At 43.2% G+C, this 23367-nt stretch overlaps 2 protein-coding genes across 3 annotated transcripts in view; one reads left to right on the plus strand and one right to left on the minus strand.

Moving 5' to 3' along the window:
* Window positions 1–14521, plus strand: part of LOC109892292 (lysosome membrane protein 2) — a 62486-nt gene extending 47965 nt beyond the window's left edge. The window contains exons 8-13 of one of the 2 annotated variants that reach the window (XR_004210172.1): window positions 4491–4609; window positions 4988–5061; window positions 5303–5354; window positions 5478–5630; window positions 9942–12399; window positions 12436–14521. Coding sequence is in view for 1 of the 2 variants with exons in the window: in XM_031826078.1 (XP_031681938.1) it covers window positions 4491–4609; window positions 4988–5061; window positions 5303–5354; window positions 5478–5630; window positions 9942–10049 (506 nt within the window). In the remaining variant the exon portion in view is untranslated. Of the gene's footprint in view, window positions 1–4490; window positions 4610–4987; window positions 5062–5302; window positions 5355–5477; window positions 5631–9941 lie in introns of both variants that reach the window. The other variant, XM_031826078.1, reaches the window with a different exon arrangement.
* Window positions 14522–19563: 5042 nt separating this feature from the next.
* On the minus strand, window positions 19564–21918 carry LOC109892293 (tubulin alpha-8 chain-like). Its single transcript, XM_031826080.1, has 4 exons — window positions 21771–21918; window positions 21235–21457; window positions 20813–20961; window positions 19564–20612 (listed from the first exon to the last, which is right to left on the minus strand). Exons 1-4 carry the CDS (start codon window positions 21771–21773, stop codon window positions 19638–19640), a joined length of 1350 nt encoding a protein of 449 aa, XP_031681940.1. The 5' UTR covers window positions 21774–21918; the 3' UTR covers window positions 19564–19637.
* Between the last annotated feature and the right edge of the window lie 1449 nt (window positions 21919–23367).

Below are 23367 nucleotides of genomic sequence, written 5' to 3' on the forward strand. Positions count from 1 at the left end.
TAGCTGTCTTCTGAGGGGAGAGGGACTAGCTGTCTTCTGAGGGGAGAGGGACTAGCTGTCCCCTGAGGGGAGAGGGACTAGCTTTCCTCTGAGGGGAGAGGGACTAGCTGTGCCCTGAGGGGAGAGGGACTAGCTGTCCCCTGAGGGGAGAGGGACTAGCTGTCCCCTGAGGGGAGAGGGACTAGCTGTCCCCTGAGGGGAGATTGACTAGCTGTCCTCTGAGGGGAGTGGGACTAGCTGTCTTCTGAGGGGAGAGGGACTAGCTGTGTTCTGAGGGGAGAGGGACTAGCTGTCTTCTGATGTGAGAGGGACTATCTGTCTTCTGAGGGGAGAGGGACTAGCTGTCTTCTGAGGGGAGAGGGACTAGCTGTCATCTGAGGGGAGAGGGACTAGCTGTCTTCTGAAGGGAGAGGGACTAGCTGTCATCTGAGGGGAGGGGGACTAGCTGTCTTCTGAGGGGAGAGGGACTTGCTGTCTTCTGAGGGGAGAGGGACTAGCTGTCTTCTGAGGGGAGAGGGACTAGCTGATCTCTGAGGGAAGAGGGACTAGCTGTCCCCTGGGGGGAGAGGGACTAGCTGTCCCCTGAGGGGAGAGGGACTAGCTGTCCTCTGAGGGGAGAGGGACTAGCTGATCTCTGAGGGAAGAGGGACTAGCTGTCCCCTGGGGGGAGAGGGACTAGCTGTCCCCTGAGGGGAGAGGGACTAGCTGTCCCCTGAGGGGAGAGGGACTAGCTGTCTTCTGAGGGGAGAGGGACTAGCTGTCTTCTGAGGGGAGAGGGACTAGCTGTCTTCTGAGGGGAGAGGGACTAGCTGATCTCTGAGGGAAGAGGGACTAGCTGTCCCCTGGGGGGAGAGGGACTAGCTGTCCCCTGAGGGGAGAGGGACTAGCTGTCCCCTGAGGGGAGAGGGACTAGCTGTCTTCTGAGGGGAGAGGGACTAGCTGTCTTCTGAGGGGAGAGGGACTAGCTGTCTTCTGAGGGGAGAGGGACTAGCTGTCTTCTGAGGGGAGTGGGACTAGCTGTCTTCTGAGGGGAGAGGGACTAGCTGTCTTCTGAGGGGAGAGGGACTAGCTGTCATCTGAGGGGAGAGGGACTAGCTGTCTTCTGAGGGGAGAGGGACTAGCTGTGTTCTGAGGGGAGAGGGACTAGCTGTCTTCTGATGTGAGAGGGACTATCTGTCTTCTGAGGGGAGAGGGACTAGCTGTCTTCTGAGGGGAGAGGGACTAGCTGTCTTCTGAAGGGAGAGGGACTAGCTGTCATCTGAGGGGAGGGGGACTAGCTGTCTTCTGAGGGGAGAGGGACTAGCTGTCATCTGAGGGGAGAGGGACTAGCTGTCTTCTGATGGGAGAGGGACTTGCTGTCTTCTGAGGGGAGAGGGACTAGCTGTCTTCTGAGGGGAGAGGGACTAGCTGATCTCTGAGGGAAGAGGGACTAGCTGTCCCCTGGGGGGAGAGGGACTAGCTGTCCCCTGAGGGGAGAGGGACTAGCTGTCCTCTGAGGGGAGAGGGACTAGCTGATCTCTGAGGGAAGAGGGACTAGCTGTCCCCTGGGGGGAGAGGGACTAGCTGTCCCCTGAGGGGAGAGGGACTAGCTGTCTTCTGAGGGGAGAGGGACTAGCTGTCTTCTGAGGGGAGAGGGACTAGCTGTCTTCTGAGGGGAGAGGGACTAGCTGATCTCTGAGGGAAGAGGGACTAGCTGTCCCCTGGGGGGAGAGGGACTAGCTGTCCCCTGAGGGGAGAGGGACTAGCTGTCCCCTGAGGGGAGAGGGACTAGCTGTCTTCTGAGGGGAGAGGGACTAGCTGTCTTCTGAGGGGAGAGGGACTAGCTATCTTCTGAGGGGAGAGGGACTAGCTGTCTTCTGAGGGGAGTGGGACTAGCTGTCTTCTGAGGGGAGAGGGACTAGCTGTCTTCTGAGGGGAGAAGGACTAGCTGTCTTCTGAGGGAGAGGGACTAGCTGTCTTCTGAGGGGAGAGGGACTAGCTGTCCTCTGAGGGGAGAGGGACTAGCTGTCCTCTGAGGGGAGAGGGACTAGCTGTCATCTGAGGGGAGAGGGACTAGCTGTCTTCTGAGGGGAGAGGGACTAGCTGTCATCTGAGGGGAGAGGGACTAGCTGTCTTCTGAGGGGAGAGGGACTAGCTGTCCTCTGAGTGCAGAGGGATTATAACTTCTGCCGCCGACAGAGATGGCCGCCTCGCTTCGCGTTCCTAGGAAACTATGCAGTATTTTTTTTTAAATTTAAAAAAAATATATTTATTACATACAGTCGAGATTAACTACTGGATATAAGAACAATGTCAACTCACCATCATTACGACCAGGAATACGACTTTCCCGAAGCGGATCCTGTGTTTTGCCCACCACCCAAGACAATGGATCGGATCCCAGCCGGCGAACCAAAACAACGTCGCTGTAAAAGGGTCAGATGAAGCGGTCTTCTGGTCAGGGTCCGGAGACAGGCACTTCGCGCACTGCTCCCGAGCATACTACTCGCCAATGTCCAGTCTCTTGACAACAAGGTTCATGAAATCCGAGCAAGGGTAGCATTCCAGAGAGACATAAGAGACTGTAACGTTATTTACTTCATGGAAACATGGCTCACTCGAGACACGCTATCGGAGTCGGTACAGCCAGCTGCTTTCTCCACGCATCGCGCCAACAGAAACAACCATCTTTCTGGTAAGAAGAGGGGCGGGGGGGTATGCCTTATGATTAACGAGACGTGGTGTGATCATAACAAGATACAGGAACTCAAGTCCTTCTGTTCACCTGACTTAGAATTCCTCACAATCAAATGCTGACTGCATTATCTACCAAGAGAATTCTCTTCGATTATAATCATAGCCGCATATATTCCCCCCCAAGCAGACATAGACGGCCCTGAACAAACTTTATTTGACTCTATGTAAACTGGAAACCACATATCCTGAGGCTGCATTCATTGTAGCTGGGGATTTGAACTAATCTGAAAACAAGACTCTCTAAATTCTATCAGCATATTGATTGTGCTGCCAGGGCTGGTAAAACCCTGGATCATTGTTATTCTAACTTCCACGACGCATATAAGGCCCTCCCCCGCCCTCCTTTTGGAAAAGCTGACCATGACTCCACTTTGTTGCTCCCAGCCTACAGACAGAGACTAAAACAGGAAGCTCCCGCGCTCACGTCTGTTCAACGCTGGTCCGACCAATCTGATTCCACGCTTCAAGATTGCTTCGATCACGTGGATTGGGATATGTTCCGCACTGCGTCAAACAACAACATTGACAAATACGCTGATTCGGTGAGCGAGTTTATAAGCAAGTGCATCAGCGATGTACCCACAGCAACGATTAAAACATTTCCAAACCAGAAACCGCGGATTGATGGCAGCATTCGCTCGAAACTGAAAGCGCGAACCACTGCTTTTAACCTGGGCAAGGTGACCGGAAACCGAATACAAACAGTGTAGCCATTCCCTCCGCAAGGCACTCAAACAAGCTAAGCGTCAGTATAGAGACAAAGTAGAGTCGGAATTCAATGGCTCAGACACAAGAGGTATGTGGCAGGGTCTACAGTCAATCACGGATTACAAAAAGAAAACCAGCCCCGTCGCGGACCAGGATGTCTTGCTCCCAGACAGACTAAACAACTTCTTTGCTCGCTTTGAGGACAATACAGTGCCACTGACACGGCCCGCTACCAAAACCTGCGGGCTGTCCTTCACATTTAAACGTGTTAACCCTCGCAAGGATGCAGGCCCAGACGGCATCCTCAGCCGCGTCCTCAGAGCATGTGCTGACCAGCTGGCTGGTGTGTTTACAGACATATTCAATCAATCCTTCACCTCTAGTGAATCAACACTGCTGTGGGTATCTCTAGTGAATCAACACTGCTGTGGGTACCTCTAGTGAATCAACACTGCTGTGGGTACCTCTAGTGAATCAACACTGCTGTGGGTACCTCTAGTGAATAAAGACTACTGTGAGTACCTCTAGTGAAACAACACTGCTGTGAGTACCTCTAGTGAATCAACACTACTGTGAGTACCTCTAGTGAAGCAACACTGATGTGAGTATCTCTAGTGAATCAACACTACTGTGAGTACCTCTAGTGAATCAACACTGCTGTGAGTACCTCTAGTGAATCAACACTGCTGTGAGTACCTCTAGTGAATCAACACTGCTGTGAGTACCTCTAGTGAATCAACACGGCTGTGAGTACCTCTAGTGAATCAACACTGCTGTGATTATAGTGCTCTACCATTTGCTGAGAACTACCCAGGAGTCACCTGTGTGTTCTTGTAGTATTAGCTAATCCTCAAGGGGTTGTTTCTTTCTCTTTCTGCCCATTCACATTTGACATACTCAGCTCATATATTGCAAACAAGATGATCCAATCACATTCCATTTCTTCCTCTCTTAGCTTTGAACAGAGTTCAAATCCCTTAGCCTCTCGTCTTTCCCCGTCTTCACAGAGTTCCAGTCACATTAACTTCTCCTCACTGTCTCTCCAGGTGCTCCAGTTGTGATGTCCTTTCCTCATTTCTACCTGGGAGATGAGAAGTACTCTAACGCCATTGAAGGACTGGATCCTGTCAGAGAGCATCACCAGACCTACCTGGACCTGAACCCGGTACACAACCCTGTAGTGTTCACTTCTCCGGTCCAATAGATCATCCACTTTAATATTCCAATAGTGTTACATTTGTGTAATTGGGAATTGCACCAACTGCAAAGGATTATAATTACCAGGTTATAATTATTGATGTTTAACCTAGACATTACCAGGTTATAATTATTGATGTTTAACCTAGACATTACCAGGTTATAATTATTGATGTTTAACCTAGACATTACCAGGTTATAATTATTGATGTTTAACCTAGACATTACCAGGTTATAATTATTGATGTTTAACCTAGACATGAATCAAGTATCCAGTACATTGAGTGTTACATCTGCAGTTCACATGGCTCATCAAAACTGTGCCTGTGTTGTTCTACACTTCCAGACCACTGGTGTTCCTATCCGGGCCAGTAAGAGAGCTCAGATCAACATCCTCATCAACAGAATCTCTGGCTTTCCGTGAGTACATACAGTCTATTGTTTCTGTATGATTTCCATCTCACAACCAACACTCAAGTCCAGCTAGCTAAAGACATATAGTTTCCGTTTCTGAATGATTTCCATCTTTTGTTGAATTATTTCCGTCTCACAACCAACACCCAAGTTCAAGTAGCAATAATAAAGCTCATAATCTTTATGATATCTATATTATTTCCTTCCATTGTTTAATGATTTTCTTACAATCTATTTTCCTTCACAGGAAAACCAAATTCCTGAACGAGACTATCTTCCCTGTCATGTTTATCAATGAGGTGAGATAATCACCATTTCATTTGACTCCACGAAAATATACAACTTTTGTAGAATATGACATTTCAATTCAGAAAATGTTCATTTAAATCCGAGCGTTTAATCGCATTAAGTGTTTTGTTCAGACGGTAGTGATCGACGACGTGTCGGCGGCTAAGCTCCACAAACTGTTGCTGACGGCGATGCTGGTGTCCAACTCCCCTCTCGTCCTGGTTGGTCTGGGGGCCATCCTGCTGCCAGTGTTCATCGGCCTCATCGTCTGCGAATACAAACAGAAGGTTTGACCACGACTTTCTTCCCTTTTTCATCTGACCTTTATTTAACCAGGCAAGTCAGTTAAGAACACATTATTATTTACAATGATGGCCTAGGAACAGTGGGTTAACTGCCTTGTTCAGGGGGCAGAACGACAGATTTGTACCTTGTCAGCTCGGGGATTCGATCTAGCAAACCTTTCGGTTACTGGTCCGGCGCTCTAACCACTAGACTACCTTTCGCCTCTACACTCTAACCACTAGGCTACCTGCCGCCTCTACACTCTAACCACTAGACTACCTGCCACCCCTTTTCTTAGTTCCCCTTGCTTTTGTATATATATATTTTTTTTTTTATATAGAACAGTGAAAGACTGGTGGGAAAGTTCGGCAGGGAGGGGAGCGGGTGTGTTAGAATAACAGTGGGACTTAATCAAACCCACGCTCACACAGGCAGATATATTCTGTTGGCAGCAGATTAGACCTCCCCAGGCTACTGACCTGTGTTTCTCTGGGAAGATAGAGTGTTGAGGGCCTGTGTCAGGGAGGAGCAGGACAACAGTGTTTTTCTCTTTTTCAATAAACTATAGTTAGAGCCCAGAGCTGTTCCTGGTCAAGTCAAGAATAAGTCCTGGCCTGGCCCTCAACTATAAAGTACTTTAAAAAGGCAGCAAGAAATGACACAAATGGGGAACGTAAAAGTCATGTTGTAGACAGAATAGGTACGCCAACTAAATTTATAGAGATCCTATTAAAAGACGAGAGGCTAGGTCATGAACCCTAAAAGATGGCTGTTACTACGTTACCCGATGTCCATTCCAGTGTTCCTATATCTTTTTCTATGAGGAGGCACAGAAGAATAGAGAATACTGTAGAACTTAAGTGTAACGGGATTCTTCTGTTGAAGGAGAGGATGGACCAAAACACAGCGTGGTTATTGTGATACATCTTTAATAAAGATGAAAATAGAACAATATAAAAACACAAGAAACGTGAGAAACCAAAAACAGCCCTATCTGGTGTAACCAACACAAAGACAGGAACAATCACCCAACAAACCCCAACACCAAACAGGCTACCTAAATATGGTTCCCAATCAGAGACAATGACTAACACCTGCCTCTGATTGAGAACCATATCAGGCCCAAACACAGAAACAGACAAACTAGACACACAACATAGAATGCCCACTCAGATCACACCCTGACCAAACAAAACATAGAAACATACAAAGCAAACTATGGTCAGGGTGTGACATTAAGGCTGTGGTTTGGTTGGTCACAAGACACTTCTTCTCTCAACATGCGTCACATTTGTTGTAACGAGGAGACCAAGGCGCAGCGTGATGAGAATAATTTCCTCTTTATTAAAGGAAGACCACTTAAACAAACTAACATGATGCTATAACCACTAGTGCGGACACAGGCAACTTTACATAGACACTAACCCACAGATAAATCAAGGAATATGGCTACCTAAATATGGTCCCAAATCAGAGACAACGATAAACAGCTGCCTCTGATTGAGAACCAATCTAGGCAACCATAGACGTATATAAACCCCTAGACTAGATACCCCTACACAATACAAAAACCCCTAGACATATATAAACCCCTAGACATATATAAACACTAGACATATATAAACACTAGACATATATAAACCCCTAGACATATATAAACCCCTAGACATATATAAACCCCTAGACATATATAAACCCCTAGACATATATAAACCCCTAGACATATATAAACACTAGACATATATAAACACTAGACATATATAAACACTAGACATATATAAACCCCTAGACTAGACATATATAAACACTAGACATATATAAACCCCTAGACATATATAAACACTAGACATATATAAACCCCTAGACATATATAAACCCCTAGACATATATAAACACTAGACATATATAAACACTAGACATATATAAACCCCTAGACTAGACATATATAAACACTAGACATATATAAACCCCTAGACATATATAAACCCCTAGACATATATAAACCCCTAGACATATATAAACCCCTAGACATATATAAACACTAGACATATATAAACCCCTAGACATATATAAACCCCTAGACATATATAAACCCCTAGACATATATAAACCCCTAGACATATATAAACACTAGACATATATAAACCCCTAGACATATATAAACCCCTAGACATATATAAACCCCTAGACATATATAAACCCCTAGACTAGAAAACCCCCTAGACATATATAAACCCCTAGACATATATAAACCCCTAGACTAGACATATATAAACACTAGACATATATAAACCCCTAGACATATATAAACCCAGAGACTAGAAAACCCCCTAGACATATATAAACACTAGACATATATAAACCCCTAGACATATATAAACCCCTAGACATATATAAACCCCTAGACATATATAAACCCCTAGACATATATAAACCCCTAGACATATATAAACCCCTAGACATATATAAACCCAGAGACTAGAAACCCCCCTAGACATATATAAACCCCTAGACATATATAAACCCAGAGACTAGAAACCCCCCTAGACATATATAAACCCCTAGACATATATAAACCCCTAGACTAGACATATATAAACACTAGACATATATAAACCCCTAGACTAGACATATATAAACACTAGACATATATAAACACTAGACATATATAAACACTAGACATATATAAACACTAGACATATATAAACACTAGACATATATAAACCCCTAGACATATATAAACACTAGACATATATAAACACTAGACATATATAAACACTAGACATATATAAACACTAGACATATATAAACCCCTAGACATATATAAACCCCTAGACATATATAAACCCCCCTACATTGTTCTTTACTGTTCTCTTTCTGACCAGTTGTTAACATCTTTCTTTCACAACACGTTTTTTTTAATAAAGATCGTAGTGCGTTCTGCGTCACAACATTAAACTCAAATCTAATATTTGAAAATAAAATAGGTCTCAAATGGACTATTTTCTTAACTCTGATAAGACCATGATATAGTGACTGTATTAACCAGTGCATTTTAACCCATTCTAACAGTGCGGTATGAACAACTTCCTTTGTGTTTCTGTTCAGAATTAAGTTTCTTCTTTTAGCCTAGTCCTGAAGAGAAAGAAAAAAACATGCTCAATGGAAATTCTCCAGGACTAAACTTAATCTGTGTCCAACTGTTCCTTTATACAGTCCAATATGTCCCCGCTGATAGGACATGCATGACTGTACAACAAACACTGTATCTGAAAGATTATGATCCTGACAAGCTATTTTGTTCAATGTTTTGTTCGTTAGATTGGTACTACAACTAACCACTCTCTACCTCTCTCCCTCCACTGTCTCCATCCCTCTCTCCCTCCATTGTCTCTATCCCTCTCTCCCTCCACTGTCTCCATCCCTCTCTCCATCCATTGTCTCTATCCCTCTCTCCCTCCACTGTCTCTATCCCTCTCTCCCTCCACTGTCTCCATCCCTCTCTCCCTCCACTCCACTGTCTCCATCCCTCTCTCCCTCCACTGTCTCTATCCCTCTCTCCCTCCACTGTCTCTATCCCTCTCTCCCTCCACTGTCTCTATCCCTCTCTCCCTCCACTCTCTCCATCCCTCTCTCCCTCCACTGTCTCCATCCCTCTCTCCATCCACTGTCTACCCCCCTCCACTGGTTCCCTCCACTCTCTCCCTCACTCTCTCCCTCCCTCCACTGTCTCCATCCCTCTCTCACTCCACTGTCTCCCTCCCTCTCTCCCTCCATTTTCTACCTCCCTCTACTATCCCCTCTCTCTACTATCTCCCTCCACTCCATCATCTCTCTCTCACTCCACTATCTCTTGCCTCTCTCTCTCTACTCTTTCCCTCCACTCCCTCCCTCCACTCCCTCTTTCTCTCCACTCTCTCTGTCCCTCCACTCTCACTCCCTCCACTCTCTCTCTCCCTTCCTCCACTATCTCTCTCTCTCCCTCCACTCTCTCTCTCCACTCTGTTTCTCCCTCCACTCTCTCTCTCCCTCCACTCTCTGTCTCCTATATCGCTCTCCCTTTCTCTCTCCACTCTCTCTCTTTTGCCACTATCTCTCTTTCTCTCCCTCCACTCTTTCTCCCTTCACTCTCTCTCTCTCCCTGTCACTCTCTCACTCCACCCTCTCTCTTTCTCTCCACTCTCTCCTCTCTCGCTCTCGCTCTCTCATTCCACCTTCTCTCTCTCTCAAATTCTACTCTCTTTCTCTCACTCCACTCTTGCTCTCTACTCCATCCTCCATTCTCTCCATCCCTCCGCTGTCTTCATCTATAGAAGTCAACAAAGGAAGACACATCTTATTCCCCCGTGAGCAACAAGGAGGGTGACGAAAAAAATGGCAGCAGCTACGTTGCCTTGACTCCCGTTATTGACAAGTCTTGAGGAGGGAATGGGAAGGGTTTATGGAGAGACAGATGTAGGATCTTAATATGAACCAGTTTGCTACAGCAGTAAAATAATCCTGCTGCAACAGGAAATGTGAATTATGTGGATTATAATTAATGGACATTTTTGTAGGGTTTTTAAAAGTCAAAAACACTGCAAGTTTGCAATTCTCAGAAACAAAAGAGTGATCAAATTACGATCCTACATCTGTATATCATATATATCAGTGTGAGTTGCTGTTCAGGGCTGGATCGTTGTAAATCATTGTGGCACTAGTTAGACTACTTTGATATGTCTTCGTTTTTTTGTTTTGTTACTTTGTTTATTTGGATCTGGTTCAACCCACAAAATGGGGCTAATCTTCCCGAAGTCCCTGTTAACCCACAAAATGGGGCTAATCTTCCAGAAGTCCCTGTTAACCCACAAAATGGGGCTAATCTTCCAGAAGTCCCTGTTAACCCACAAAATGGGGCTAATCTTCCCGAAGTCCCTGTTAACCCACAAAATGGGGCTAATCTTCCCAAAGTCCCTGTTAACCCACAAAATGGGGCTAATCTTCCAGAAGTCCCTGTTAACCCACAAAATGGGGCTAATCTTCCAGAAGTCCCTGTTAACCCACAAAATGGGGCTAATCTTCCCGAAGTCCCTGTTAACCCACAAAATGGGGCTAATCTTCCCGAAGTCCCTGTTAACCCACAAAATGGGGCTAATCTTCCCGAAGTCCCTGTTAACCCACAAAATGGGGCTAATCTTCCTGAAGTCCCTGTTAACCCACAAAATGGGGCTAATCTTCCCGAAGTCCCTGTTAACCCACAAAATGGGGCTAATCTTCCAGAAGTCCCTGTTAACCCACAAAATGGGGCTAATCTTCCAGAAGTCCCTGTTAACCCACAAAATGGGGCTAATCTTCCCGAAGTCCCTGTTAACCCACAAAATGGGGCTAATCTTCCCCAAGTGTTGACATACAGTACATGGCCAATTTGACCAGCTGTTTCAAACATTATATAAAATATAAATTGTTTGATACCTGTTATTCAACATTTTGTAAAAAAAAAAGGCTTTATAAATACATTTGATTGATTGATTGATTGATTGACAGATCTAATGCAGTTCCACCCCCGACACCCTCAAAACAACTGCTATTAGGATGTTGACTAAAGTGGAGCTTATTGAATTGAACCCTTAATCTGTATCTGGGAAACCACCCCTGAGTTTGTGTCCTTAAGATATGTCCTAAAGATGTGTCCTAAAGATGTGTCCTTAAGATGTGTCCTTAAGATATGTCCTAAAGATGTGCCCTAAAGATGTGTCCTTAAAATGTGTCCTTAAGATATGTCCTAAAGATGTGCCATAAAGATGTGCCCTAAAGATGTGCCCTAAAGATGTGTCCTAAAGACGTGTGTACATTATTCAGGTATCATTCCATTCTCAGGGGCACTGTGCTAGAAACTACACACCTTGTGCATCACGAGATGGCTTCAAAAGTGATTATTATTATAAAACCGTAACGTGTCAAAGAAGGTCAAGGAAGTGGTGAGATGCTCTACTGACCAACGAAGGCTAAATATTTAATGTAATGAGTGTGTCTTCTTAATGAATTTGGATTCATATTAAAACTAACAACAACAAAAAATATATTTGTAACATTAGCTATAATCTTTACATTTCTACGTAATTTCATTTGTTCATGCACTGTTTAAATTTATTTTCAAACTTGGTTGATTGGTTGAATATGTTCAAATTAGTGAACAAAAATGCCATCTGACTATGTTTATGTTATTGAACATATCCACAATACCATCCATACCTAATTCATGGATCACCTTCACTTTGAACTTGCATGTGGTGATATTTTGCAAGTGAGCATTTTTAAGTGTTACTTATCTGATATTCCAAATGTGACATCTGCCTACATTCCTTAGGTGAGACGCCTGTGCCCCAGTTGGTACATTCATTAGGTGAGACGCCTGTGCCCAGTTGGCACATTCATTAGGTGAGACGCCTGTGCCCAGTTGGCACATTCATTAGGTGAGACGCCTGTGCCCAGTTGGCATATTCATTAGGTGAGACGCCTGTGCCCAGTTGGCACATTCATTAGGTGAGACTCCTGTGCCCCAGTTGGTACACTCATTAGGTGAGACTCCTGTGCCCAGTTGGTACATTCATTAGGTGAGACTCCTGTGCCCCAGTTGGTACATTCATTAGGTGAGACGCCTGTGCCCCAGTTGGCACATTCATTAGGTGAGACTCCTGTGCCCAGTTGGCACATTCATTAGGTGAGACTCCTCTGCCCAGTTGGCACATTCATTAGGTGAGACTCCTGTGCCCCAGTTGGTACATTCATTAGGTGAGACTCCTGTGCCCCAGTTGGTACATTCATTAGGTGAGTGTTGGTCTGTATTGGGCAGATCTATAAAAAAAATACCACATCCTTGGCTTATTGCTGCCATTGTGAACGAGCCAACAGACCTATGGCGCTCTGTATACTGCGTAAAGCAAGGACAGGTTTTTTTGACTGAATTGTTTCTGAGGCTTTTTGACACGTCAGACAATTGTCCTGTGCCCTATAGTGGGGGGGGGGGGGGGGGTTCTTGTCTGAAACAAACAAATTAAGGCAATGAAAATTTGTAATTTGAAGATCAGATCCCTTTAGAATGTATTTACAGAATAGTGTTTTTGTTTTTACTAATAGAATAGAGTGCGTACTAATGTGCATTTCTGTTATACAGGGAAGTCCATATGTCGTCGTGTTTTTTTTGGTTGATATTTTTTGACAGAAAAAAAATGGACTGAAACTTTTAACTCATGTATCAGGTTCTGAATGATCTAAATGTATTATCATCACTACATTATTCTCTACATTATCGCTGCATTACCATGGCTGCTGACGAAACCATAACTTCAGGTTTTGATGCAAGGTTGTCTTCCTAATGGCAAACATTTTGGGATCAAAGATAAACATTTAAATCGTATACCAAACTACTGGAATTGTAGACATTTTGCAGTGATGTTGAAAGCCAAATTTGTTTATTGCTTTGTATTGTGAGACATTAATAGGAGCACATTAGCAGACTGTCTCTCTAGAAAATGTATTGAGAGAAAAGGCTCCTTGGATATCTGCATATGTTTATTTTCAATGGCATCTCCTAATGACACTATATACATTTGTGTTATGTCTATAATAGCCTTTGTGCAACTGCTGTAGTTCCATGGCCTAGTAATGCTTGGTTAATTGTTGAAATTGAAGATTCTACAGGACTTGCTTGAATGATTATTGCACCATAATGACTGTCTGAACGTAGCCTGAGTGCCAATGTGTTTGTGTTCTTGCCTAGCAACAACAAACAAAAAAGAACATGACAATGAGTGACAAGGAGTTGGCATGTTAGCGCCAACAAACATGGCAATCAGGCTAGTCTGACACCTCAATGTTGAAATCAACGCGTCAGATCCCATTTCAGTGCTCTGAGCTTAACTATTGATGCATTACTTTGTAACCCAGCTGACTGTTCGTATTAATATGATATGCCAAACAAAAGTAGCAGAACTTTTGCTTTGTTAGATTACTTGTTGTGAATTTATTAGATAGTGTTTGACTTGTTACTCACTTGTTTATGAGATGCCATGCACTTACGTTACTCAGTATTAGTTATTCTTGTTGAAAAATAGAAAAGCAACAATAGAAATGTATCATTTGAAAAATGAGTAAATGTTAGCGTTTTCTTCTCTATTATAAGTCTAATCAGTCATTTCATATTTTGATGTTAATTTGTCTTTGGCCTCTGTATTTACTCTGTAGCAACCATGTGCCTTGGTCTGTAATGGAATTACAGAACATTGAATGAAGAGGGCCTCATTCACAGGAGGTTGGTTGGTGGCACCTTAATTGGTGAGGACAGGCTCCAGGTAATGACTGGAGCGGAATCCGTGGAATGGGATCAAATACATCAAAAACACGTGGTTTCCGTGGTTTCCATGTGTTTGATGCCATTCCATTTGCTCCGTTCTGGCCATTATTATGAGCCGTGCTCCCCTCAGCAGCCTCCGCTTGGTTTAAGTTCACTGTCAAGACTCTATGGTGCATTTTGTAAAACAGTCATTAGAAACAGGACAAAATTGGGATACAACAACTATCAGGAGAATTGCATAGGTAAATTATACACCATAAAAATCATAAAATCAAAACCATTCTACATGTACAGCCATAGACATCAGTGTACACACACAGCACTACTTGTTTTGTGCTTTGAGCACCATAGTAATTCAACTACTTTCCTCAGTCCCAAAGTCCTGTTTCCTGTAATACAGCTGAATGCTTTTCATTGCAGCAGTCAAACATAATCCTTATATTTATCATAGTTATCTTTATTTTTTGGAATGTAAAGACTGCAAAAAAAGTTACAATATTTTTTTGTAAAAAAAATAAAATGTTAAACTTATTTACAGTTAAATAAAAGCAACCATTTTGATTGGTTTGTCATTCTTCGGTTTTCTATTGTTATCAGTCAGCATGCTTTAAAATGGCAAATAAATGATCTTCAACTGTAGCCTTCACATTTATATTTTGGCAACACTGAGGGAGAAGAACAACTTGAAGAGCGTCAAAACTGTTGCAATTTGCAATATTTTGCTTAAAGAGTAAATGCTGCTGAAAAGCAACTAATCCCTTTGATGTGGCATCGATATGAGTCAGAAACACGTATTCTCGTGTCAAAAAAAATTCGCTACAGAGTGTAAATAGGACAATTTTGGTCTTGTCTAAAACAAAGTTTGAAACCTCAGTGCATTACAATGAGTAAATTAAAGTAAGGCTTGGATTACAATTATGTTAACAAATCATATTGACAAACTCCATCTTCAAAACACCCCTCCGCCCACTTCGCTTCCCTTCATTGAATGGGGCTCTGTTGTGGCATTGCCCCCAATGCATTCAAAGGAAGGCAGACCTATATTGATTGACCAAATCTAATCAAATCAAGTTTTGTTGCTCACATACACACGGTTAGCAGATGTTAATGCGAGTGTAGCCAAATGCTTGTGCTTCTAGTTCCAACCATGCAGTAATATCTAACAAGTAATCAAACAATTTCGCAACAACAAAGAATAAGAATATGTGCATATAAATATATGGATGAGCGATGGCCGAACGGCATAGGCAAGATGCAGTAGATGGTATAGAGTACAGTATATACACATATGAAATGAGTAATGTAGGGTATGTAAACATTATATAAAGTGGCATTGTTTAAAGGGACTAGTGATACATTTATTATATCCAATGTTTTATTATTAGAGTGGCTAGAGATTTGAGTCAGTATGTTGGCAGCAGCCACTCAATGTTAGTGGTGACTGTTTAACAGTCTGATGGCCTTGAGAAATAAGCAGTTTTTCAGTCTCTCGGTCCGAACTTTGATACACCTGTACTGACCTCGCCTTCTGGATGATAGCGGGGTGAACAGGCAGTAGCTTGGGTGTTGTCCTTGATGATCTTTTTGGCCTTCCTGTGACATCGGGTGGTGTAGGTGTCCTGGAGGGCAGGTAGTTTGTCCCCGGTGATGCGTTGTGCAGACCTCACTACCCTCTGGAGAGCCTTACGGTTGTGGGCGGAGCAGTTGCCGTACCAGGCTGCGATACAGACTGACAGGATGTTCTCAATTGTGCATCTGTAAAAGTTTGTGAGTGTTTTTGGTGACAAGCCGAATTTCTTCAGCCTCCTGAGGTTGAAAAGCGCTGCTGCGACCATGTCTCCACAACCAAAGTTATATCCTTTGAATGCCTTGCTGAAGGACCTTAGTTTGTGGAATAGGTGGTTGGAGTTCGTTGGTCCCAAAGTCTGCACCAGTAACACTAGCTTGGTGTGCAATGGCCAGTGGTGGTGGTTATAACCAGAGATGCTGGAATATAATGACCTCTCTTGTGTAATTTAGCTAACGACACTAGATAACATGTTGCTGGTTATGTAGGTAGCTATCTTTTGATAAAGCAAGGCAGGTTAGCTAACTTTAGCTAGCGAGGCAGATAACATTTTTAGCAAAGAAAGTACAGCTTAGCTAGCCTGCCTCGCTAGCTAACGTTAGCTAGACTGCTTCGCTAGCCAGTAGTGTAAAGTACTTAAGTAAAATATTTTAAAGTACTACTTAAGTCATTTTTTGTGGTACTTTACTTTACTATTTATTTGACAAATTTGACTTTTACTGACACCCAAAAGTACTCGTTACATTTTGAATGCTTCGCAAGACAGGAATATGGTCCAATTCACACACTTATCAAGAACACATCCCTGGTCATCCCCACTGCCTCTGATCTGGCTGGATGACTCACTAAACAGAGAACATCCCTGGTCATCCCCACTGCCTCTGATCTGGATGACTCACTAAACAGAGAACATCCCTGGTCATCCCTACTGCCTCTGATCTGGCAGACTCACTAAACAGAGAACATCCCTGCTTAACCCTACTGCCTCTGATCTGGCGGACTCACTAAACAGAGAACATCCCTGCTTAACCCTACTGCCTCTGATCTGGCGGACTCACTAAACACAAATGCTTAGTTTGTAAATTATGTCTGAGTGTTAGAGCATCTCTCTGGCTATCGATAAATACATTTATTTAAATTGTCTCACCTGGTTTGCTTAATATAAGTCATTTTAAATGTTTGATACTTGAGTATATTTTTGAAATTACATTAACTTTTGGTACTTAAGTATATTTAAAACCAAATACTTTTAGACTTTTACTCAAGTAGTATTTTACTTGAGTTATTTTAGTTATTAAGTCATCTTTACTTTTACTAAATTATGACAATTGGGTACTTTTTCCACCACTGTCGTTAGCTAACTCTAGCTAGCTACCTCATTACAACTTAGTTAGGTCATAGCTTATACACATTTATTGTGTATTGTCTAGATACTTCTGGTTATGTAATGTTGTCATTTGAAAATGCTAGCTGCAGGCTAGCTAACCTTAGCTAGGTATCTAACTTTACTAGCCAAAGTTACAAATCGGATTTGCTAATTAGTTTGTAGCAAATGTATTCTGTATTGTCTAGGACAGGGGGTATTCAACTCTTACCCTATGAGGTCCGGAGCCTGCTGTTTTTTGTTGTTCTACCTGATAATTAATTGCACTCACCTGGTGTCCCAGGTCTAAACCAGTCAATGATAACACCGTCACCAGTCTACACCTGTAAAGCATTGAATTAGAGTTTCCACTAGTTACAACAGCCACAAAGTCAAAATGGCTTTATCGTAAAAATGAACGAAAACGTAATTTTTGGTCTTAATTCAAGGTTAGGAATAAGGTTAGCAGTGTGGTTAGGTTTTAAATCACATTTTAAGAAGATAAATTGTAGAAATAGGCAGGGTTTATGACTTTAAGGCTGTGGTAACTAGTGACGACCTAAAATTTATTTTAACTGAGTTTCTGCCCTGACGGCTTCATCAACGCTAATGTCTTATGTGTAAAGTTGTATTAAAAATATCCGGTTTGATAAACTAGTAGGTTAAGTACCCAGCTAAGCAAAACAAATGAATATACATTTTATTTGTCACATGCGCCGAATACAACCTTATCGTGAAATACTTACTTACAAGCCCTTAACCAACAATGCAGTTTAAGAAATAGAGTTAAGAAAATATTTACTAAATAAATGTACTAAATAAACTAAAGTAAAAATAAAAAGTAACACAATAAAATGACATACAATAACGAAGCTATATACAGGGTTTACCAGTATCGAGTCAATGTACGGGGGTACAGGTTATTCAAGGTAGTTTGTACAGTAGGGGTGAAGTGACTATGCATAGATAATAAACAGGGAGCAACAGCAGTGTAAAAACAAAGGGCGGGGACAATGTAAATAGTCTGGGTGGCCTGACAAGCTTGATACCGTTATATTTGAATGGAGAGAGACCTGGCACTGTGTCAAACATTTTTAGACAACTTTTACGTGTAGTGTTTTATTGAACTGTATCGGGCAAACTGGAGGGAGAAACCCTGTGTATTCTGCACCAGGATCAGGGAACTACTGTTGTATACGGGACACCACACAGGAAGACATGTTTGCTAAGGTAGCACAGTATCTGTAGAGGCTGGGAATGACACAAGGTGAAAAATTGTTAGCAGAATACTTATTTGGAATTATGTAAAGGGAATATTCTACATGGGCCAGTTACATTTGGAAGTTATCAAAACTGTTCATAATATCTACATAAATTCAACAATTGCATTCTCATTTTACGATGTAGGCTACCAACTTCTTGAAAGCTTCCACCTGCATCTCGCCACACATCTTCCTGTAATTCAGCTCAACCTACAGGAAGTTTAAGTGAGAGGAAACTGCTGTTGGGCAAGGTTTTAACAGATGGCACAGCTTGGTGATAAGGACACACCCAAGCCAACTCACACTTGGCTTCAGTCATGACCAATGTTCCCTTTAATTGTTTTCGAAACTGAGCAAATTTCACATCTCCTGAGTGCAAAAAAAATTGTATATTCTGGCTCGCGTTTAGTGTGAATAGAGTCTGTACCCACTTTAAGTTAGTTTTAAGTGGCCATGTAGGCTACGTGATCATAATGTAGGCCTTTAACGTGGAAATAGCGGTTCTATCATTCAGCCTACAGTAGCAGAAAGTGTGATTCTCTATGTAGGTCAACAAGCCATGAGACTTGAAAACATGTAGGGTATGACATTAACCAGTTACACGTATCCTTCAGACAAGGTGACTGAAAAAAAAAAAAGCTACCACTTTACGAAATATTCCCAAACCATTAGCGGATCAGACATGCTACCCTCTGCCAAGTGGGTACTTAAATAAGCTAAGTCTCAAAAATACAAAACTGGCACTTTAAGACGGACTAGAAATTAGCTATAACTGGGCTGATAACTCAAACTAGCAAAGAATTTAAACAAATGTGCACAGGTGGCTACATGCAGCTCTCGATTTGATCTGAAACCAAGCACATCTAAGTACGACCGCTTATGCTGTAAAAATCAGTCCACTTCAAAGTGAATGGTACAGAGCCATATGGCAATTTGCGTATAGGCCTACTGCAGCTCAGTTTACTGTGTGTCAAACATGCGGGTGCGCTGGTCTGTAGAGTACTGCCGGAGTCACGCAATAGAATCCTACACCAATGCCTTCAAGTTTGTACACCAAGTCTGCCAAAGTTAATTGTGTCGGTATGTTACATTGACAATTCCCACAGCAGAGAAAAACATTGCTAGAGTTGTTTTTTTTAAAGGGGGGGAAACTAGAAAGTTGAGTAGAGTGCAGTCTCGTGCGTGCTGATATTTATCAGTGTAGGCAGTCTGAGGGGAGCTGCATGCCTGCGCACAGCTTGGAGGGAACATTTGTTATGACCGCTAGCATGATCAGCAAGGCAAAAAAAAAAATAGGACCAATCAGCATCTCCCACAAAAAAATTAACCCATCATGTGACCCTTCAACCTAGTTACAACCAGATGCCAACCAAGCAATCTTTTAAAATGAACTCTAAATGACACAGCGATGTATGGAAAGTACAACTCAAAACATTTGTTTTTATTAGACTTTACTGAAGACCAAAAAGGACTGTCAAACAGGATTTAGTATTCATCATCCTCCTCACAGGCATCCCCAGAGTCTGCCCCCACCTCCTCATAGTCCTTCTCCAGAGCAGCCATGTCCTCTCTGGCCTCAGAGAACTCTCCCTCCTCCATGCCCTCACCCACATACCAGTGCACGAAGGCTCTCTTGGCATACATCAGGTCAAACTTGTGGTCCAGACGACTCCAAGCCTCAGCGATGGCTGTGGTGTTACTCAGCATACACACAGCCCTCTGGACCTTGGCCTGGTCTCCTCCAGGAACCGCCGTAGGGGGTTGGTAGTTGATCCCCACCTTGAACCCAGTGGGACACCAATCTACAAACTGGATGCTGCGCCGGGTCTTGATACTGGCGATGGCTGCGTTGACATCTTTGGGAACCACATCGCCGCGGTACAGCAAGCAGCAGGCCATGTACTTGCCGCGTCTGGGATCACACTTCACCATCTGGTTAGCCGGCTCAAAGCAGGCGTTGGTGATCTCAGGGACAGAGAGCTGCTCGTGGTAGGCCTTCTCTGCAGAGATGATGGGGGCATAGGTGACCAGGGGAAAGTGGATACGGGGGTAAGGCACAAGGTTGGTCTGGAACTCTGTCAGGTCTACGTTGAGAGCTCCATCAAAGCGCAGGGAGGCTGTGATGGAGGAGACAATCTGGGCGATGAGGCGGTTCAGGTTGGTGTAAGATGGCCGCTCCACTCCCAGGTTACGCTTGCAGATGTCAAAGATGGCCTCGTTGTCCACCATGAAAGAGCAGTCCGAGTGCTCCAGGGTGGTGTGGGTGGTCAGGATGGAGTTGTAGGGCTCCACCACTGCCGTGGACACCTGGGGAGCAGGGTAGACTGAGAATTCTAGTTTGGACTTCTTGCCGTAATCCACAGACAGGCATTCCATCAACAAGGCCCCAAAACCAGAGCCGGTCCCTCCTCCAAAACTATGGAAGATGAGGAACCCTTGTAGTCCAGTGCATTGGTCAGCCTGATGACAGAAGACATGGGATCATTAGTAATTAGTAATTCACCCAAAAGATTTTAAACTAAACATTCAGCAGTTAAACAATCTTATTTTTTGTGGGGTTATGATATAGTTGAGCCAAGCTAACCAGGCAATGATATCAATTTAAATGATCTAAACTGGATGGTAAACAGCAGTGGCCCTTTAAACATTCAGCAGCGCACCATTTTACGCATCCTGTCCATGACAGAGTCCACAATCTCCTTGCCGATGGTGTAATGGCCACGAGCGTAGTTATTGGCAGCGTCCTCCTTGCCACTGATGAGTTGTTCAGGGTGATACAGCTGACGGTAGTGGCCATTCCTGATCTCATCTACAACAAATCATGGACATACATATGAACAATGTTATACCACACAGGACAGAACAGCATCAAAGGCTACAAACACTGAATCATTACAAAGCGCATACCATGAACTGTTTGCCAATTTGGAGCAGACAGAGCCGGCTCCCAGATCTGTTTGTGCAGTCTTCAAAACTCTTTAAAGTCATTCAATGACAATGAACGTAGGTGTAAGCAAAACCACAAAACAGATCTGAGACCAGGTTAAGGCCACCACTATACATGCAGCTTCCTCGTCCTCACCCACAACAGTAGGCTCCAGATCTAAGAAGATGGCCCTGGGAACATATTTCCCAGCCCCAGTCTCACTGAAGAAAGTGCCAAACGATGAGTCAGTCAATTGAGGAGCAGTGTTCTCATGGATGGTCCCATCTGGCTGGAAACCATGCTCCAGACAATACAACTCCCAGCATGCATTGCCCATCTGGACTCCTGCTTGGCCGATGTGGACAGAAATGCACTCCCTCTGTCAATTTAAGAAATAAACTCCTTTAGGACAACAATAATCATTTTGAAAAGTCAAAGAGAGAATGGTGTGAACTGTTATGAAGTTGAGGGATTGTGAGCCCAGTCTCTGGAGAACAGAAATCATACAGTCCCAATACAGCACAAGCTGGGAGGAGAAGGAACATTGGCTGCCAACACCCATTTTGAGCCAACTCCTTGGCTACTTTAATTAAATGTAGCTTCTACAGTAACTGTTTAGAGTATAGGGGGGGGGGGGGGGGGGGGGTACAATTTCAAAGAAACACCCAATCAGCTAATGAAAACGTACTTACCATTTTCTTTGCAGTCCTGGGATAGGTGTCTTTTTTGAGGAGTTAAAGCTGTTAAACAGTTTCACACATAGTTAATGTAAGTCCAAAGAGGGTCTACCTACATTTTCCACATCAACTTAACCAACACACTCACCTTTGAACACATTCAATGTCAAGTTCCCTCCTGTGATCAGTTTATATAGCATCAGGTATAGTAGGTGTGGCTTTCAATTGACCTTTGAAAGGGGAAGTGTCTGTTTTTTTTATAACGATCTCGGCCTAGTAGTTTTCAAATCATTCTAAAATGTAGAAATTACAATGTTGTGGTGCATTGTTGTCAGGGTTTTTAAATGAAGCCATAAATACACTTTGTCGTCATGTTAACAGAACATGATGAAACTATAGAACCAATCAAACATTTTTTCTCCACGGACCCAATTTACCGTGAACAGGAGCGATGATCCTGTAATATTGACAAGATAGCCGAGTTATCACTCTTACAATGGAAATACAAGTCCTCAATGATTGAAGGCATGCGAGATCATGTGGGGCCATTCTAGCTAATGAGAGGGCAGATTGCTGTGTGAATAACAAAGTTATTTTTCTCAAAGTTTACGGAATGCCACGTGCATCCACTTATATCAGTACATTTGTAACAGCATAAAGATTACAAAACTTCTATTGGATCAAATAAGCCTCACTTAATTCGACAGTCTCTCATAGACCTCCATACGAAAAGGTCTTATCTCACGCATACAGATTTTGGACGAGTAAAATCTCTCGTTTCCCCTCTTCCTCTCTGACTTTGGTCGTTGCTATCGGTTGTGACTAATGAGTTCATATATACACTAAATGGGGTGGCAGGGTAGCCTAGTGGTTAGAGTGTTGGACTAGTAACCGGAAGGTTGCAAGTTCAAACCCCCGAGCTGACAAGGTTTTTCTACCCCTGAACAGGGGGCTGTCATTGAAACATTTGTTCTTAACTCACTTGCCTAGTAAAATGACTGCTCTTGACACTCCCCCACCATTGCAACAAATATTCTGGAAGCTAATAGAAATCTATTTATTAATGTGTACATTAGTTTTTGCCACGTGTATTAAATTACAGACACCTTAATGAATGTGTATTGTTGTCTCTACCTTCTTGCCCTTTGTGCTGTTGTCTGTGCCCAATAATGTTTGTACCATGTTTTGTGCTGCTACCATGGTGTGTTGCTACCATGTTGTTGTTATGTTGTTATGCTACCATGCTGTGTTGTCATGTGTTGCTCTTCATGTAGTGTTGTCTCTCTTGTCGGGATGTGTGTTTTTTCCTATATTTATATTGTATTTATTTAACCTTTTTAGTCTCAGGCCCCTGTCCCCGCAGGAAGCCTTTTGTCTTTTGTTCGGCAGGTCAATGTAAATAAGAATTTAAAATAAATAAATAAATACAAATTCAATGTAAAATACCTTATAAGCCTCAGTCTACAATGCCTTTGCATTCCTTTTTAGAAGCACGAGTTTGGCCAGAGTCTGTGGCTTCAGGCTCATGCGATGGTGCTTGGTTAGCAGTCCAGCTGTGGAGAATATCCTCTCCGCCTTGCAGAGCCACTGGGGATGCTAAACACACAGAGCC

Source organism: Oncorhynchus kisutch, linkage group LG6, assembly GCF_002021735.2.
Source record: "Oncorhynchus kisutch isolate 150728-3 linkage group LG6, Okis_V2, whole genome shotgun sequence".
Classification (NCBI taxonomy): Eukaryota; Metazoa; Chordata; class Actinopteri; order Salmoniformes; family Salmonidae; genus Oncorhynchus; species Oncorhynchus kisutch.